Source organism: Argentina silus (assembly GCF_951799395.1).
Source record: "Argentina silus genome assembly, chromosome: 17".
In the NCBI taxonomy this organism is placed as follows: Eukaryota; Metazoa; Chordata; class Actinopteri; order Argentiniformes; family Argentinidae; genus Argentina; species Argentina silus.
This window is the reverse complement of record NC_139671.1, coordinates 17,252,774-17,268,820: the sequence shown is the minus strand read 5'-3', so window position 1 is coordinate 17,268,820 and position 16,047 is coordinate 17,252,774. Positions and strand designations below refer to the sequence as shown.

Below are 16,047 nucleotides of genomic sequence, written 5' to 3'. Positions count from 1 at the left end.
TCAGTCGTTTTACCAAAGCTATGGACGACGGGGTGAAGGACCTACTTACAGTGGGCCAGGAGCATTGGAAGAGATGCACAGGACGTACGTACTATGTACACACTACATTACACTACATAGAGGCTACATAGACACTACATAGAGGCTACACAGACTCCACACAGGGTATACAGAACAACTAAGTTCTGCTTACTGGAATACAGAGTTTGCCTTCTTATAGTTTACAGGCAGTCTGTTTGGAGTTTGAATAGAAAAGAGGTAACTTATTTCAGTATTTGTCCTCCTTAGCTTTGCCCAAAGAGTACCAGAGGATCGGCAAAGCTTTCCAGAACCTCTCCTCTGTCTTCACCAGTAGTGGATACCAAGGTACTGAAAACCTGTGTACATTAGCAATGTGATAGGTGTTACGTTTGTCCTTCCATCAATCTCTCTTTGTTATCATATTGCATTGTAGCGAAGTCAAGGAAGGGGAAGTTGACTCTGGCTGTAACTGAACCGGCAATCCTTTTCTGCCTTGGTGTGTGCCTTAACCCTCGCCCCAGTAGTGTTAAATGTCTTGGATGTGGCTAACCAAGGCTCAACTAATACAATACAGTACAGTATGATATGAATATTGTTTAATTTATCGCCATGTCTGATAACTCTTTTCACGCTGGTGTCTTTAGGAGAAGCTACGCTAACGGACGCCATGACGGCAGCAGGGAAGACCTACGAGGAGATCGCCCAGATGGTGGCTGAGCAGGTACGCTGACAGATGGCGAATCTCACCCCTTCATGTTAGTCTCTCTCAGCTGAATTCAAAATGGCCGCCTACCCCCCTAGTGTCGTGTAAGCAAAAGTAACTCTAGGGCAAGGGGCAGATTTGGTATTCAGAAATAACCAGTGGTCTCTCTCTGACCTCTGGCACAACATAGCTAACTGTTCAAAGAAGCCAAGTTAGAATTGGCCTTGAACTTGCTCGAGAGTTGTTTCTTTTCAGTATTCAAAAGAAAATAACTGCCACTGTTGGCTGGCAGTGTGATGCGGCAGAGGTAGCCTGGGTAGCCTTTCTTTTGTCCCAGTTGTTGTTGAGGCCTTGGAGTCCAAAATAGGCATTTAAAAGAACCTGGAATGTAGTGTTGTGCTTTCAAGTAATAGCGTTTTTAGGGGAGGGGGGGCAATTTCCTACCCAACTGTGTGCACTTCCTCTTGCCCCGGAGGTCTTATGTGGCTCTATTTCAGTCCCCTGCACTCTCTTTACACATTTGTTCTAATTTCTGCTCTGTTGTAATTTCCTGGTTGTCAGAGTACGTTTCCTGGACTGTTTCCCCTGTGGTTTAACATTGTATAAGTTTTTACCTCATTTTGACTCTCTCACTTTGGATCCTGTTTGGGGATCGTGTGTTGTCATGAACGGGAGTGGTCACAGAATACGAGTCTGTCTTCAGTGATGGCTACCCAGCCCCAATATGTTCCCCATTTACCTCTGGTGCTTCAGTTGAACGTAATGTTTTTTTTTTTATATCAGTTCTATTATATCTGAGTTTGATATATGATCTGATCTCTATGGTATATAAATGTATGGAAATCAAAACCCGGCCCTCTTTTTGATGTCTAAGCAGCATCCACGTGGAGGCCTCGTCTGGTAAGCATTTGTGGCTCCAGAGTCTCTCTGTTCTCGGTCCGGACTCCATTTTAGTTCCTTTTGACCTTTGACCTCCACCAGTCAATTAGACCCAGCTAATCTTAGCTGACCATTAGCTGATAGCCGTTAGCGTCAGCTGTGGTCCAGTCCCGTATGTAGAAATATTAAACACAGTGCTGTCTGTACATGGATTCACTCAAAACATAGAGTTCAAATGCACTCTACCTTTAACACAGTTCTGTTGTTCTTTAATTTTTGAGCGATTGTACTAGTTACAGAAGTATGTTCAAAAGCTCACTCAACTACAAAGTTGACTCTATGACATCATAGGTTAGGTTCACGAGATTGAGAAAGACGGAAGAGGTATAAGGCAAGTAGGTGCATTCGATTTAGCTTCCCTGGCGCAACAGGTGGGCTGGATTTGCAACTTTTTAACCATTCTATTGGTCCTAAAGTGCAACGTCTGGCCAACCGGTGCACCAGGTGACCTCAATCAAAGGCACCGTATCAGCCACAATTATATATCATAGATCTACGTATATTGCACATGTTGCATGTTTGACTGAATCCATGGGCTAGTCATCATGACGTCCTCAGTTTCCCATGTTCTAGTAAACCTATAGTTTCTCATCTTGGTGTCCCCTATATCAGGAAGGGATTCTGGTGAGATTTGTTTGAGTGGATGTGTTATGGGTCACATGACCAAACACATCTCTGTGGTTGTTGTTTTTTTTACCCATGGTTCTCGGCTCTCCATCCTCCTTTGTCACTTTCAGATACTTCATTGTGGTTCACTGATTTCGGCCATTTTAAACATTGATATATTTTCTTTCTGACAGATGGTGTTATTGTGCTTGTATTTTTTCTGTTTATAATGGATGTTATTTTGTGTGTGTGCGTGGGCGTGGGCATGGGCGTGTGCGTGCGTGTGTGTGTGTGTGTGTGTGTGTGTGTGTGTGTGTGTGTGTGTGTGTGTGCGCGTGTGTGTGTGTGTATGTGTGCTCCCCTTCCAGCCCAGGAAAGACCTGCACTTCCTCATGGAGACCAATAATGAGTATAAGGGCCTTCTTGGATGCTTCCCTGACACCATTGGAGTACACAAGGTACAGTACTGGGCCCAGTGCACATGGTGAATAACAACCACAAAGCATAGGCCTACAACATCAAATCAATGTCAGAACATTGTTACGCAGTCAAACCATATGGTAAAGGGTATGTTTTATGTGCTTTGCTTACCCAGTTTCTTTCTGTCAGTATCCCTCTTTGTGGTACTGTTTTGGATGTTTTTTTGGGGGGGTTATGATCTGGCATTGATACAGTATCTTTGCCATGAATGGAGCTCTTGAATCAATTATGGTTATTTTAACAGTGGAGCTGATACCTATCCGTCTTGGATATAGTTCAAAGTTTGAGAGTGTTTTTTTTCTCTGGTAGGCGGCCATAGAGAAGGTGAAGGAGGGAGACAGACTAGTGGCCACAAGCAAGATCACCCCTCAGGACAAAGTGACCATGGCTAAACGCGTTAGCATCATGTCATACTCACTACAAGGTAAGGCTATAGGGTTCAGGCTAAATGCATTAGCCACGTTATGCTATTTGTGCTGTAGGGTAATTCTACCAGGTACGTATTAGCGATAGACCAATAGTAAATCAAGATACCACAACATGATATGGACAGACATTTTAGACTAGTAGAGCATCGTGTAACAAAATGTACTTCCTGTTTCATCCCTGCCCTCCACAGCCGAGATGAACCACTTCCATAGCAACCGTATCTATGACTACAACAGGGTCATGCAGCTGTACCTGGAGGAGCAAGTGAAGTTCTACGAGACGGTAAGAACAGTTGCCCTGACAACTCACTTCCTAAGTTGACTGGGTTCAATGTTGTCTCGCATAGCCATACCTCTAAATCACGTTGTTCTCATGCCTCCTTTGGAGGTCTGGGGAATTTTAGATTAGCCGTTCTAGCTTGGATTTAACTGGATGGAGCGATGGGAGAATGCACTCACAATTCCATTCCAAGAATTTCAATTTACATTCCAAGAACCCCCCCCCATATAATATATCCCATTTAGCTGACGCTTTTATCCAAAGTGACTTACTGCAGTGAGTGCATACATTTTTCAGTATATATGGTCCCAGTGGGAATCAAACCCACAACCTTAGCGTTGTTAGCGCCATGCTCTACCAACTGAGCCACAGAGGACCACCTTATGCCCACAGAATGGCTTGTTGTGTCGTCTTTTCCGACCGGGTAGGACTATTTTTCAGAGAGTAGCTGGCTATGCTAGCTTGCAACATTGAAGAAAATGGAAAATGACCTGAAGGATTTTTTTTGGAGCTCCAAGCAAAGTATTTGATTGGTTTAACGTGTTGAGAGGTGTCACTCATTTCAAACGGGTTTCCACCCCTTCGTAGCTACTTTCTGCAAAGGATGTCCTGAGGTTAGGTTGAATGGAATGATCACCCTAACCCTGGTCTCAAGGTATTTTAGGGCAACTGGTCCGGTAATGCGTGAATAGATTCTTGATAATAGTCCATAGAGACTCAAGAATGCTTTGATGTATGCGTTTGTATGGGCATTGTCAAGCTCTTGGCTCTCATTGGCATTTTTCTCATTTGTTCTCATTCCTACAGATTGCTGAGAAGCTGAGACAAGCACATAGTCAGTTCACCACCATGTAAAACCACCAGCCAAGACACAACGCTGCAAACCGAATCCAGCTTGACACCCAAAATATCTCTCTCTCCCACTTTCTCTCTCTCCCTTCAATTTTGGCCTCCTCCTGCTCTAATTCTCTCCCTTTGTGTTCAGTGCCATATCATTTTTCTCATTTGTTAGCCAATGTTGCTAATGTAAACTGTTCCGAACTATTTGTGAATGTTTATGAATAGTTATAAACAGTGAGAACCAGTTGGGTGTCTGTCGGTAATGCCTGATACTCAGGGGAGGCCTTAGACAGCATTTCATACCACAGTTCCACAGTAAACAGTGACAAACTACTTCCTGTGTCAGAGGTCAGGGAGGGTGACAGGAAGCTAACATTTGGGCCATCTCTGAACATAATGCACAATTATGTCTCACTGTCTGACCACTGTCTCAGTGCATGAACCTGGACTGTTATTTTAGTACTTCCACAGAAAGAGTGGTTGTGATTATCGTTTTAAAGGAATTAAAACACAAAACACATACACACGGAGTAGCAAAGTAGGGCTGTTGCATGTCATGAGAGAGAGAATGTGTGTATCCACACCCCTTGCCTGTGAGTGTGTGTAAACACTGCTGGCAGTGCCCCGCCCCTTTTCCTCTCTCACTTCCTCAATCGCCAACAGGAAGCACCACCTATCTCCTGTCACTGTGCCTTGTCTACATTCTCGAGAAATAGAACTGCACGCTTTGCTCGTTTCCCCCTGACTGTGCACCATGACGCTGCATTTTTACCATTCAGGTTCACAGACGCATGTCCTAAAAGACAGAACTAAAAGTTGATTTAAGACACCGGTCTGGGAAAGGCTTATCCTCCCGCAGTCCTACCTTTAACCAGTATGGGGAGAATGCAGACCTAAGATAAGTGTTTTATCCTACTTCCTCACTCTGCCACCCTGAAGGAGCCGATGACGGAAAGGTATTTTGAGGGTTCATGTTAGGGCTATCACTTGTTTGCCTTGTAAATGGAAGCCAAACGTCAGCTAGTCAACGCTTCCCCCAAAGCCAGTGCCAAACATGGTGGCTCTGTCCCAATACTCATAAAATAGTTCCCTTCTTCCTTGCTTCCTTTCCTTGAAGAGCACTCACAGTGGATAGGACCCTGAAAGAGTTATACATATAATAGTGCTTTCACCTATCCAATCTTTACATAGCAGTGTTTGTCAAGAAAAGGAGGTGAGGAAATGAGGGTAGATTGGGACGGAACCATACCTTCAGCCAGGTTGCTCTATGACAGCTTTGTTTTGCTATGCTTCATTCCTTATTCCTAATTATCACAGTGCAATCTTCAATCATTCTTTAATCTCACTCTAGCATTTCTCGTCACATGATGAATAAATAAAACAAATAAATATATATTCTATCGGATGCATGTGTTTTTTGGTTGTTGATATACTATTTTATGTATAGAAATATTTTGTCACTCAGAAAGAGGAAAAAATTCTGTTTGATTTAATAAACTGATTTGTACTCTGTCTACATGTTTGCTTTTCTGGAAGAGAGGGAGTGGGTGTGTGTCTTTTCTTCGAGAGTGTGTTTGTTTGTGTGAGTATGAATGTGAGTTTGCGATGAATGTCTTGCTCTGTCTGACTGTGTATATAGTCAGACATACACACACACACACACAGATACATACACACACACACACACACACAGCAGAGCCCTTATTCTCCCTTCTGAACCTTCTGTGGAAATGGAATGAGAATGAGTTGGGATCTGTGTGGAGTGTCAAAGAGCGTGTTTGTGCTGGGCATGAGGGGAGGGAATGAAAAGCCTAATTCACGTTGGCCTGCTCCCAGCTCTGAAATCAGGTGCAGCTGGGGTTGTACACACACACACACAGTTTAAACACACTCACCTCATACATAAGCAACTAACTTAATACTGTATAAAAATGTATATTGTGTATTTATATACATACAGTACCAGTCAAATGTCTTTATTTTTTAATATTTTCTACATTGAAGATTAATATTGAAGACATCAAAACTATGAAGGAACACATATGGAATTATGTAGTAAACAAAAGTGTTAAACAAACCAGAATATGTTTTATATTTTTGATTCTTCAAAGTAGCCACCTTTGATGACAGCTTTGCACACTCTTGGCAAGGTGTGTCCAAACTTTTGACTGGTACTGTATATATATCTGGTTTATTATGATTCTATTTGCCTCCATCTGACCCACAGGCTCCTGTTAGGCACAGTATAGTCTCTGGCCTGTCTGTAGACCTACAGGAGGGTTCTCCTCTCTCCAGCACTAAGCTGCTACTTTGGCACAGTCATGTAATTATGGTATAGGACTGTGGAATCTGCAGCATATTCAATTGCACACATGTAGTCCTACTCATGAACCATACAGTACATCATAGGCTTTGCAATTGGAAGTGTGCCACCCTCTACCTACATTTATCATAGTGTGCTTTGTTTTGAAGGCACTTCAGAAACTTCTGAATGCATCCACATCCACAGCAACAAGATGTAATGGCATTATTAGAAGTAGTATTTTATGGTATAGAGAAAAAATATCATGTTCAGTAATACCCCCTTGACAGTTTTTCGATTGCCTGGTTGCCCCAGACTGTTTGTGCTGTTAACCAACTCCTACACAGCTGCAACAGATATTTTGTTGAATTGGTTTTTCATCGCTTATTGCCAGAGACCGAAATGAACCACTCGAGAATCTTAAAATCGGGGTTATTGAGAACGTGCACATGTCAGCGCGTGCGCGCGTGTCTGGGTGTTGATGGAGTGATGAGGTAGGCTATTTGAAAGAATATAAATACTTATTTGACAGGCATACTGTGCAAATAAAATAAAGTTAACACGGAAAATCTCCACTGACGGCTAGGAAATTGCATGTCCCAGAGTGGCATTATGACGTAATCTTGGGCCACCTCAAAAAAGGCCTTGTGCAGACCAGTGCAGGTTCATCTTCAGGTAGAATACAGACGACGACCTTGAAAATGTAAGTGCCCCCAATAACTTTAATTAGTTAACTTATGTCAGCAATGGAATTGTGTCTTCAGTGTGTAAGGCCCGTTAGCGTTAACAGTAACATTAGGGTAATAGCAGAATACATATGGAATACAGTATAAACAGGTATGTACAGATATGTGCAGTGTATTAACAGTAGTATTGAAGAAAATATAGGGATATGTGCATTATGAACAGTATAGACAGATATGTACAGAAGAGCAGTGGTATGGAGTAAGAGCAGTTTGTACAAGTGTGGATACAGTATGTACAGTTTATAGGAATACTGTAAGAGTATGTATTGGTGCTGTAGCTTGCGCGGCCGGTTTGTTCGCGGAAGATTGTGAGTTCGATAACCGCAGAGGGCAAATTGCTCTAACCCGCCGTTCGCTACAATATTCTACCGTTAGCAAATCGAATATTTTTTTCATCTTTGGTTAATGAAACATTCACGGCTGTGCTTTAGTTCATTTTCCTTGAGTATGGAAGCTCTGGTGGAGCTCGGCCCCTTGAGCTTGCCGTTGACTCAACGGAGAGGCATACTTGGCAAACCATGTTCCCCTCTCGTAGCGTTTCATTGACAGAGAGGGGCCAGTCCTGTTCTGCCCCCCCCCCCCCACCCCCACCCCCACACACACACACCATATATGGGGGGGGGGGGTAATTGGTAGGCAATTTGTAAGAATACAAATACTTATTTGACAGGCATAATTTCCAAATAAAATAAAGTTCACACGGAAAATCTCCACTGACGGCAAATAAATTGCATGTGCAGGTGTGCCATTATGACGTAATCTTGGGCCATCTCAATATTAGCCTCGTGCAGACCAGTGCAGGTTCATCTTCAGGTAGAATAGAGACGACGACCTTGAAAATGTAAGTGCCCCCAATAACTCTAATTAGTTAACTTATGTTAGCAATAGACGAGACCTAATAATTTATCAGGTATGTGGAAATTGTATAATCAAATCTATCATAAGGGGACCGTTCGATAATTATTTTTCTATGTAAATACAAATAGTCAATATAGGCCAATATAAATAACAATTAGGCTATAGAAATGTGTTGCCTGACAGACAGAATCATAATTGAGGCAATGCAAATTAGTTATGACTAGCATAGCCTAGTTGGCCGAGACTAGCTTCCTCTTTTATAAGTTTTTGCTGCACATCATCATGACCGTCCTTCTCCTCCGTCCTGCCTGTAGCCTACCACCATCTGTCTTTGGTGTTGTTTCCACCTCTCACTCTTGCTTGTTCATCTTCCTGTCAGTGGCGTTTCGTCATTCAGGGCTGGTTGGCCGGCCACACCAGCAGATGGCGCTGTGTCGCATTTATATTGATTAATCTTGTGGCAAAATTAAATATCTGACTACCCGAAATTGATTCCATTGACAATGTGACATATGAGAAACGAGAATTGATGTTGATAATAAGGTTATAATCTGACTGCTAGGCTACCAGGCCTACATGTTAGTCTACAGGTAGGCGACAAACCATGGGTAGCTTAGCGATAACACGAGCTATAGACTAGAGGCATTGAATTTGACGAGTAATTGCGAATCTTTTCAGGAACACCTTTATTGTAGGCTACGTATGAGGTAACATTTTCCCCAAACCACAGATATTGGATCAGATTGTCCTTCTCCCAATTCTAACCGTATCTAGGGAGATAAATACTGAAGTATTGCAAATGGATTTTGGGGTAAAATCCTCGACCGCTGCCGCGCGCACTTGACATTGGAGATGACGTCGATATTGGGCATTGTGACGAAAAATTGCATGTGGGCTTCTAATGTGTCAAATAAATAGGCCACTGTACTCATTTATTTCCAAATTTGCAGAATCTGATTACCTTTCTTCTGGAGAATTGTTTGATGACTCAACGCATTCTGAATCGCAATCATGTAAGAATTCTGGTCAAGGTAGTTCACTTTATGCTGTATTCAATAGTAAGATATTGGCATGTTTTCTCATTTATCTATCATTTTGTTTATTCAGAAGTAAGTGATGGATAGCGAATCCACACCTTTAGAGACTGGGGACAACAGTGGAAATGTAAGTAGAGTACTTACTTTGTCTATGTGCTACAGTATGTGCCTGTAGTGATGTGCTTTGATGCATTATTCTGTGCTTACCTGAGTACTATTCATGCCTGTGAATGTTTGTCCAGCCATGCCCCACACAGGCCCGCTCCTGTGTCCTGCAGCAAATGTCTGCTGAGTGAGTCTAGACTTATTTTTTATACAATGAAATCTGATTGTTGAACAACTTGACAACAAATAATTAATTTAACTAATGGTGAATGATCTGTTAGGTAGAAATAAGACTCAACATGCTACAAATATTTTACAGAGAAAGAAAGGCCTTTGAAGAGTGCTATCAAGGTGTGGTAAGTGACATCTTAAACCAACATTTAGGGTATAAGATCAGTTATTGTAAAAATAAGATGGTACATCTTAAAAAAAAAAAAAAATCTCAATTATAAATTGTAAACAGGCGTATTTACAAAAGAAAATGTCTGTCTTCCCCTTTCAATAACAAATCAGATTTCTTTGGAGGAGCTAAACAATTCCTCCGACGAAATTATTGAATGGCTGAAGGGCATCACCAAGCACCTTCTCCCAGCTCAGGCTGCTTTAAAAGCCTTCACAGCTTCAGGCCTTCTCTCCAGTTCTGCGTCATCCTCCTCGACCACTGAGGTGGACGGAGAGACCACAAAGGCCTTGCTCCAGTCAGGCGACCGTCAGGATGCAGTGATTCTGGCAAATGAACTGACAGTTGTGACCCCAACGTCTCAGGGGTCAGAGCCAGCACTGGCGTTTGAGCCACTAATGGAGTCGGAGCTGCTAATGGGATCAGAGCTCCCACTGGCGTCATCACCATCAGAGGAAGTTACCTTAAACGCCTCTCCGACTGCCCATCAACCAGCCAGCACACAGGCCTCAGTTGTCCTCAGCCAGGACACCCTGAGGAAAATTGTCCAAAAGATGCTGGTTGCAATTTACGGCGCAAAGTTCCCTGGCCACATGTCCGTATCTATCTTTGACCAGACGCTCAGGGAACTGGGGAGGTATTCACAAATGACTGTGAGTAACTTCACAGCAGAGAGCAAGGTGTTCAGCAAAGAGGGTGCCCTGGACAGCATCGTGTTGAATACCCACATCGACGTGTCAGCTGTGTTAGTTGTGGGCCTGCTTGAACTTCATGCTGTGTTGGACGACACCGAGCGGTCCCCTGATGCTCTCAGGGTTTTGGTGGGGTCCCTGACGAATGTCCTCTTGGCTCTGGGCGAATCTGCTGTAGAAGAGGAGGAGGAGGACACGTTTTTGGACCCCATTGATGACGGATTGTCATCACCATCACTGCTGTCACCACCATCACCACCACCAGTGGCATCACCTCCATCACCCCCAGAGCCATCAGAGCCTTCACTGGGATCAGCAGTTGTCATCAGTCAGGACATACTGCTAGAGATCATCAGCAAGCTGTTGCTGAACATCTACGGCCCCAGGTTCCCGCGCAACTTGGTCGTGACGGTCTTTGACCACATTCTGAGGGAACTTGGGAAATACCCTGACGTCACTGTCAGTAGTTTTTGCACCGTGAGCCAAGTGCTCCATGTGAAAGGTGCTCTGGACAGTTTAGTGTTGGCTGTCCACACGGACCTGTCAGCCCAGCTAGGTGTGGACCTGCAAGAAGTGCAGGCAGTTTTGGCTGAAGACCAGCAGGTTTCCACCACATTGACTTTGTCTCTGGCTAAGGGCATCTCTGCCCTGACAACATCATCAGCTACAGGAGAGGTAGTACCATAATCCGAGAAATTATAACTGAAAAAAACATTGATATGTTTCAATTACAGACATAAAAAAATAAATAAGAAAGCATAGACATTTCATTAAAAGTCCCATTCCAGGTGATTGTGATGGTTTGCCTTAATGTTGTTGTCCCTCTGTGATGCCAGACTCGGCCACAGGCAGCTGAGACTCTGCAGGAGGAGGGATCTCTGCAGAAAGACGTATCTGAGACTCTGCATGATAATGTCAAGGAGTCGGAGGCAAAGGAGTCAGAGGCAAAGGAGTCGGAGACAAAGGAGTTGGAGGCAAAGGAGTTGTTCATACTCAGAGAAACATGTGGTAATACTTCTTCAGATCTTCACAAAACAAGTGTGCCTCTTCAATATTGCCACAAATCAGCCTTGTTGATCCTATCAAATCTTTGGTTAACTAGTGAGAGAAAGTGGATGGGCATCTGGCTCTGTTGCATACTGTACAATGGCTGTTGCAACCTCTTGTCAATGTGTCGTTTTCAGCTGAAGTTAAAGTCACGGTGAAGCCAAAGAAGAGCTCCTTCCGTGCTTTCCTGTCCAAGGTTTTCTGCTGTGGGTGCTGCAAGAAGGTCAAACAGGGACAGAGGTCGGATCCACAGAATTAGAATAACGTTTTATTCCTCAAATTCATCTCTGTGGTCAGATCAACCCCAGTGGTTTTCATCAGCCATAAATCTTTGATCAATTAATAAACAAGCATCATAACAATCAATACAAATACTTCAAAGTTACTTTTTGACTTTTATATAACAGACATGATGACACACACAAACACACACACACAGTTTAAACACACTTACCTCATACATAAGCAACTAACTTAATTCTGTATAAAAATGTTATTATGGGTTGTACAGTGTATATTGTGTATTTATATATACAGTCACCGAGCACTTTATTAGGAAGACGATACTAATACTGGGTAGGGCCTCCCTTTGCTCTCAAAACAGCCTCAATCCTTTGTGGCATTGATTCCACAAGATGTTGGAAACATTCCTTTGACATTCTGGTCCATGATGACATGATTGCATCAGGCAATTCCTGCAGATTTTTCAGGTGCACTTTCAAGCTGTGAATATCCCGTTCTACCACATCCCAAAGGTGTTCTATTGGATTCAGATCCGGTGACTGGGAAGGCCACTGAAGAACACTGAACTCATTGTCATGTTCATGAAACCAGATTGAGACATTTTTGCTTTGTGACATGGTGCATTATCATGCTGGAAGTAGCCATTAGAAGATGGGTAAATTGTGGTCATGAAGGGATGCACATGGTCAGCAACAATACTCAAATAGGCTGTGGCATTCAAGCGATGATTGATTGGTATTAACGGGCCCAAAGTGTGCCAAGAAAACATTCCCCACACCATTACACCACCTCCACTATGAGAAGGACGTGGACAGCAGGGCTGACAGACCCTGGTGGTCTGTCCTCAGGGTGAAGGAGCGGCCATAAAGGTACAGGTGCCACCTTTCACAGGCCCAGATGCACGTTACCGCCTCACGCTCACCCACCGAATAGCGCTGCTCAGTCGGGTTGAGGGCACGGGAGGCGGAGGCGACAGGCTTCTCAACGCCGTTCTGCATCTGTGACAGCACAGCCCCTATTGCTGTGGCGGACGCGTCACAGGTGACGAGGGTGGGGCTGGAGATGTTGAAGTGAGCCAGCACTGGAGGTGATGTAAGCTGGGCTTTGAGGACACGCACAATCTCAGTGCTTTGCCTGAGACCACACCCATGGCTCGTGTGGTGGCATAGTACTGAGGCTGGAACTTCAGGTAATAGCCCGTCATGCCTAGGAAGGAAACAACCTGAGCGGCTGAGCTGGACTCGGTATGGCCTGGATGGCGTCCACATTGGATTGAAGTGGAGATATGCCACCTGCTGACAGCCGAAACCCCACATATTCAATGGCTGGCACAGCAAGGGCACCCTTGTCACCATTGTGAGTGAGCTTGTGCTTGGCTAGGGCTGTGAAAACCCTGTTGAGTCTCTCATTGTGGATGTCAGTGGTGGACCCATGCACCAGGTTCGAGACCCAAGGTGAAGCATCCACTGGCTCAATGATACTAGCTTCCAGCAGCTGCTGTAGCTCGGCCGAGACCCCATCACGGAGAGCCATCTGGATGCGGCGCAGTGGCTGGATGACGGGGATAACGGAAGGGTTGAGAAGCGGTTGGTGGGTGAAGGCAGAAAGACAGCCCAGCCTTTCGAACAGTGCCATTTTTGCTGCCATGGTGTGCCGACAGACAGGATTTCAGATCTCCCCGTGTCCAAGAGGGAGAATCCCAGAGTGGTAAAGAGGTCCAGGCCCATCAGGTCCCCACGGTGGGCAACATGAAAGCCAAAGTTGGGCAGGACCTTGGTTCCTTGGTTCCAACAGTCACTAGTAATGAGCCAACCAGATCAATTCTGGAGTCACCAGAGGGAAGAAGAGGGCGCGGACAGTGGCATTGAGCTGAAAAATTGCCTGCAAGTGTCAACATTCAGGAGAGACACAATGGCACCAACAGCAGGGGAATGCACACATCACTCAGGTTAACTGTCCAGGATTTGAATGCCACTGGACCTGGGTTCACATGGTGAATAATTGCTGGTACAGACTGGGAGGCATGGCCTTCGGACCCGGAACAGAACGGCAGACGTTGGCAAAGTGGTTTTGCTTACCGCAGTTACAGCATGTCTGGCCGCGGACTAGACAGTTCTGGGCTCTGGTGGCGTGAGACCGAGATTACCGCAGGGCTGTTGTGTGCGTGTCCGAGAGAGCTGCTGCCGCACCAGTTGCATTACAGCCGAAGCGTCGGGATCCAGCGCGTCATTCTGGCCGGGAGGCAGCGTACAGCGAGAGAGATCGGAGGTGGCTGCTTGGCTGTATGTGGGCACTTGTTGCTTAGATAGTGAGGCCGCACTCTCCACTTGAAATGCGATGGTAATTGCTCGGGACAGCAGTAGATCGTCAGACTTAAGTAAGAGTGTCTCACGCACTTGAATGTTGTTCGTGCGTTCGATTAACAGGTCACGGATCAGCTCGTCCTGAAGCGCGCCGAACTTGCATGAGCTAGCTAGCCCCCCCAAGTTAGCCACGTACTAGTGAACAGACTCGCCGGGAAGCTGATGTCGCTATCTGAACACAAATCGCAGTAGGAGAGTACTCTGTGGGGGAGCGAAGTGGGTGTTTAAAAAAACCTACAGCTGCGTCAAAAGTGGTGTCGGTGGTGTTCCCTAACGTCCCGAGCACACGCTGACCCTCCGCTCCCAAGCAGTGTTGCAACAGTGCCTTCTTCCGAGCGGCGCACACCTCGGTTAGCCCCGAAGCTATGAGGTAAGTTTCGAAGGACTGTAGCCAGCGAGTCAAAGGTATCGGAGGCTCGCCTGGCAATGTGAGGAAGGAGGGAGGTGGTGGGAGAAAATGATCAGCCATCCTCGTCGCCAAATATTATGCTTGTAATAATCACCACGGGACACAGTCGTAGCATCAACTCAACGTGCGTTTACTTTTTCTAGCTACTCATAATACAGAGCAATAAATCACATATCATCGCTCAGGCATCACACAACGATCGCAGCACAATCGAAAACTGCTATTCAAACGGATGCATCGCCAGCTGCTAACCCAGTGTGCAGACATAACAATACCCCATTCAGATTTTCGATTGCCTGGTTGCCCCAGACTGTTTGTGCTGTTAACCAACTCCTACACAGCTGCTACAGATATTTTCTTGTATTGGTTTTGCATCGCTTATTGCCAGAGACCGAAATGAACCACCCGAGAATACTAAAATCGGGGTTATTGAGAACGTGTGCATGTCAGCGTGTCTGAGTGTTGATGGAGTGATGAGGTAGGCTATTTGAAAGAATAAAAATATTTATTTGATAGGCATAATGTCCAAATAAAATAAAATCTCCACTGACGGCTAAGAAATTGCATGTGCCAGTGTGGCATTATGACGTAATCTTGGGCCACCTCAATATTAAGCCTCGTGCAGACCAGTGCAGGTTCATCTTCAGGTAGAATACAGACGACGACCTTGAAAATGTAAGTGCCCCCAATAATTTTCATTAGTTAACTTATGTTCGCAATATAATTGTGTCTTCATATTGTAACGACCCTGTGTAAGGCCCGTTCGCTTACCCCGCCGTTCGCTACAATATTCTACCGTTAGCAAATCGATTTAAAAAAAAAAAAAAATCTTTGGTTAATGAAACATTCACGGCTGTGCTTTAGTTCATTTTCCTTGAGTATGGAAGCTCTGGTGGAGATCGGCCCCTTGAGCTTTCCGTTGACTCAACGGAGAGGCATACTTGGCAAACCATGTTCCCCTCTCGTAGCGTTTCATTGATATAGAGGGGCCAGTCCTGTTCTGGCCCCCCCCCCCCCCCCCCCCCCACCACCATATATGGTAATTTGGTGGTGGTGGTGTGTGTGTGTGTGGTCAGACATCTCTGTGGTCAGATCAACCCCAGTGGTTTTCATCAGCCATAAATCTTTGATCAATTAATAAACAAGCATCATAACAATCAATACAAATACTTCAAAGTTACTTTTTGACTTTTATATAACAGACATGATGACACACACACACACACACAAACACACACACACAGTTTAAACACACTTACCTCATACATAAGCAACTAACTTAATTCTGTATAAAAATGTTATTATGGGTTGTACAGTGTATATTGTGTATTTATATATACAGTCACCGAGCACTTTATTAGGAAGACGATACTAATACTGGGTAGGGCCTCCCTTTGCTCTCAAAACAGCCTCAATCCTTTGTGGCATTGATTCCACAAGATGTTGGAAACATTCCTTTGACATTCTGGTCCATGATGACATGATTGCATCAGGCAATTCCTGCAGATTTTTCAGGTGCACTTTCAAGCTGTGAATATCCCGTTCTAC

The 16,047-nt window shown here is 44.6% G+C and overlaps 1 protein-coding gene across 1 annotated transcript in view; it reads left to right on the top strand.

Moving 5' to 3' along the window:
* The window catches only part of snx9b (sorting nexin 9b), a 19,629-nt gene extending 13,820 nt beyond the window's left edge, over positions 1 to 5,809 (top strand). Inside the window, exons 12-18 of the mRNA XM_083689218.1 lie at positions 1 to 84; positions 289 to 366; positions 666 to 742; positions 2,638 to 2,727; positions 3,059 to 3,173; positions 3,369 to 3,460; positions 4,265 to 5,809. The exon at positions 1 to 84 is cut by the window's left edge and continues 20 nt beyond it. Coding sequence (XP_083545344.1) covers positions 1 to 84; positions 289 to 366; positions 666 to 742; positions 2,638 to 2,727; positions 3,059 to 3,173; positions 3,369 to 3,460; positions 4,265 to 4,312 — 584 coding nt within the window. The 3' untranslated portion in view covers positions 4,313 to 5,809. The remainder of the gene's footprint in view (positions 85 to 288; positions 367 to 665; positions 743 to 2,637; positions 2,728 to 3,058; positions 3,174 to 3,368; positions 3,461 to 4,264) is intronic.
* The last annotated feature ends 10,238 nt before the right edge of the window (positions 5,810 to 16,047 follow it).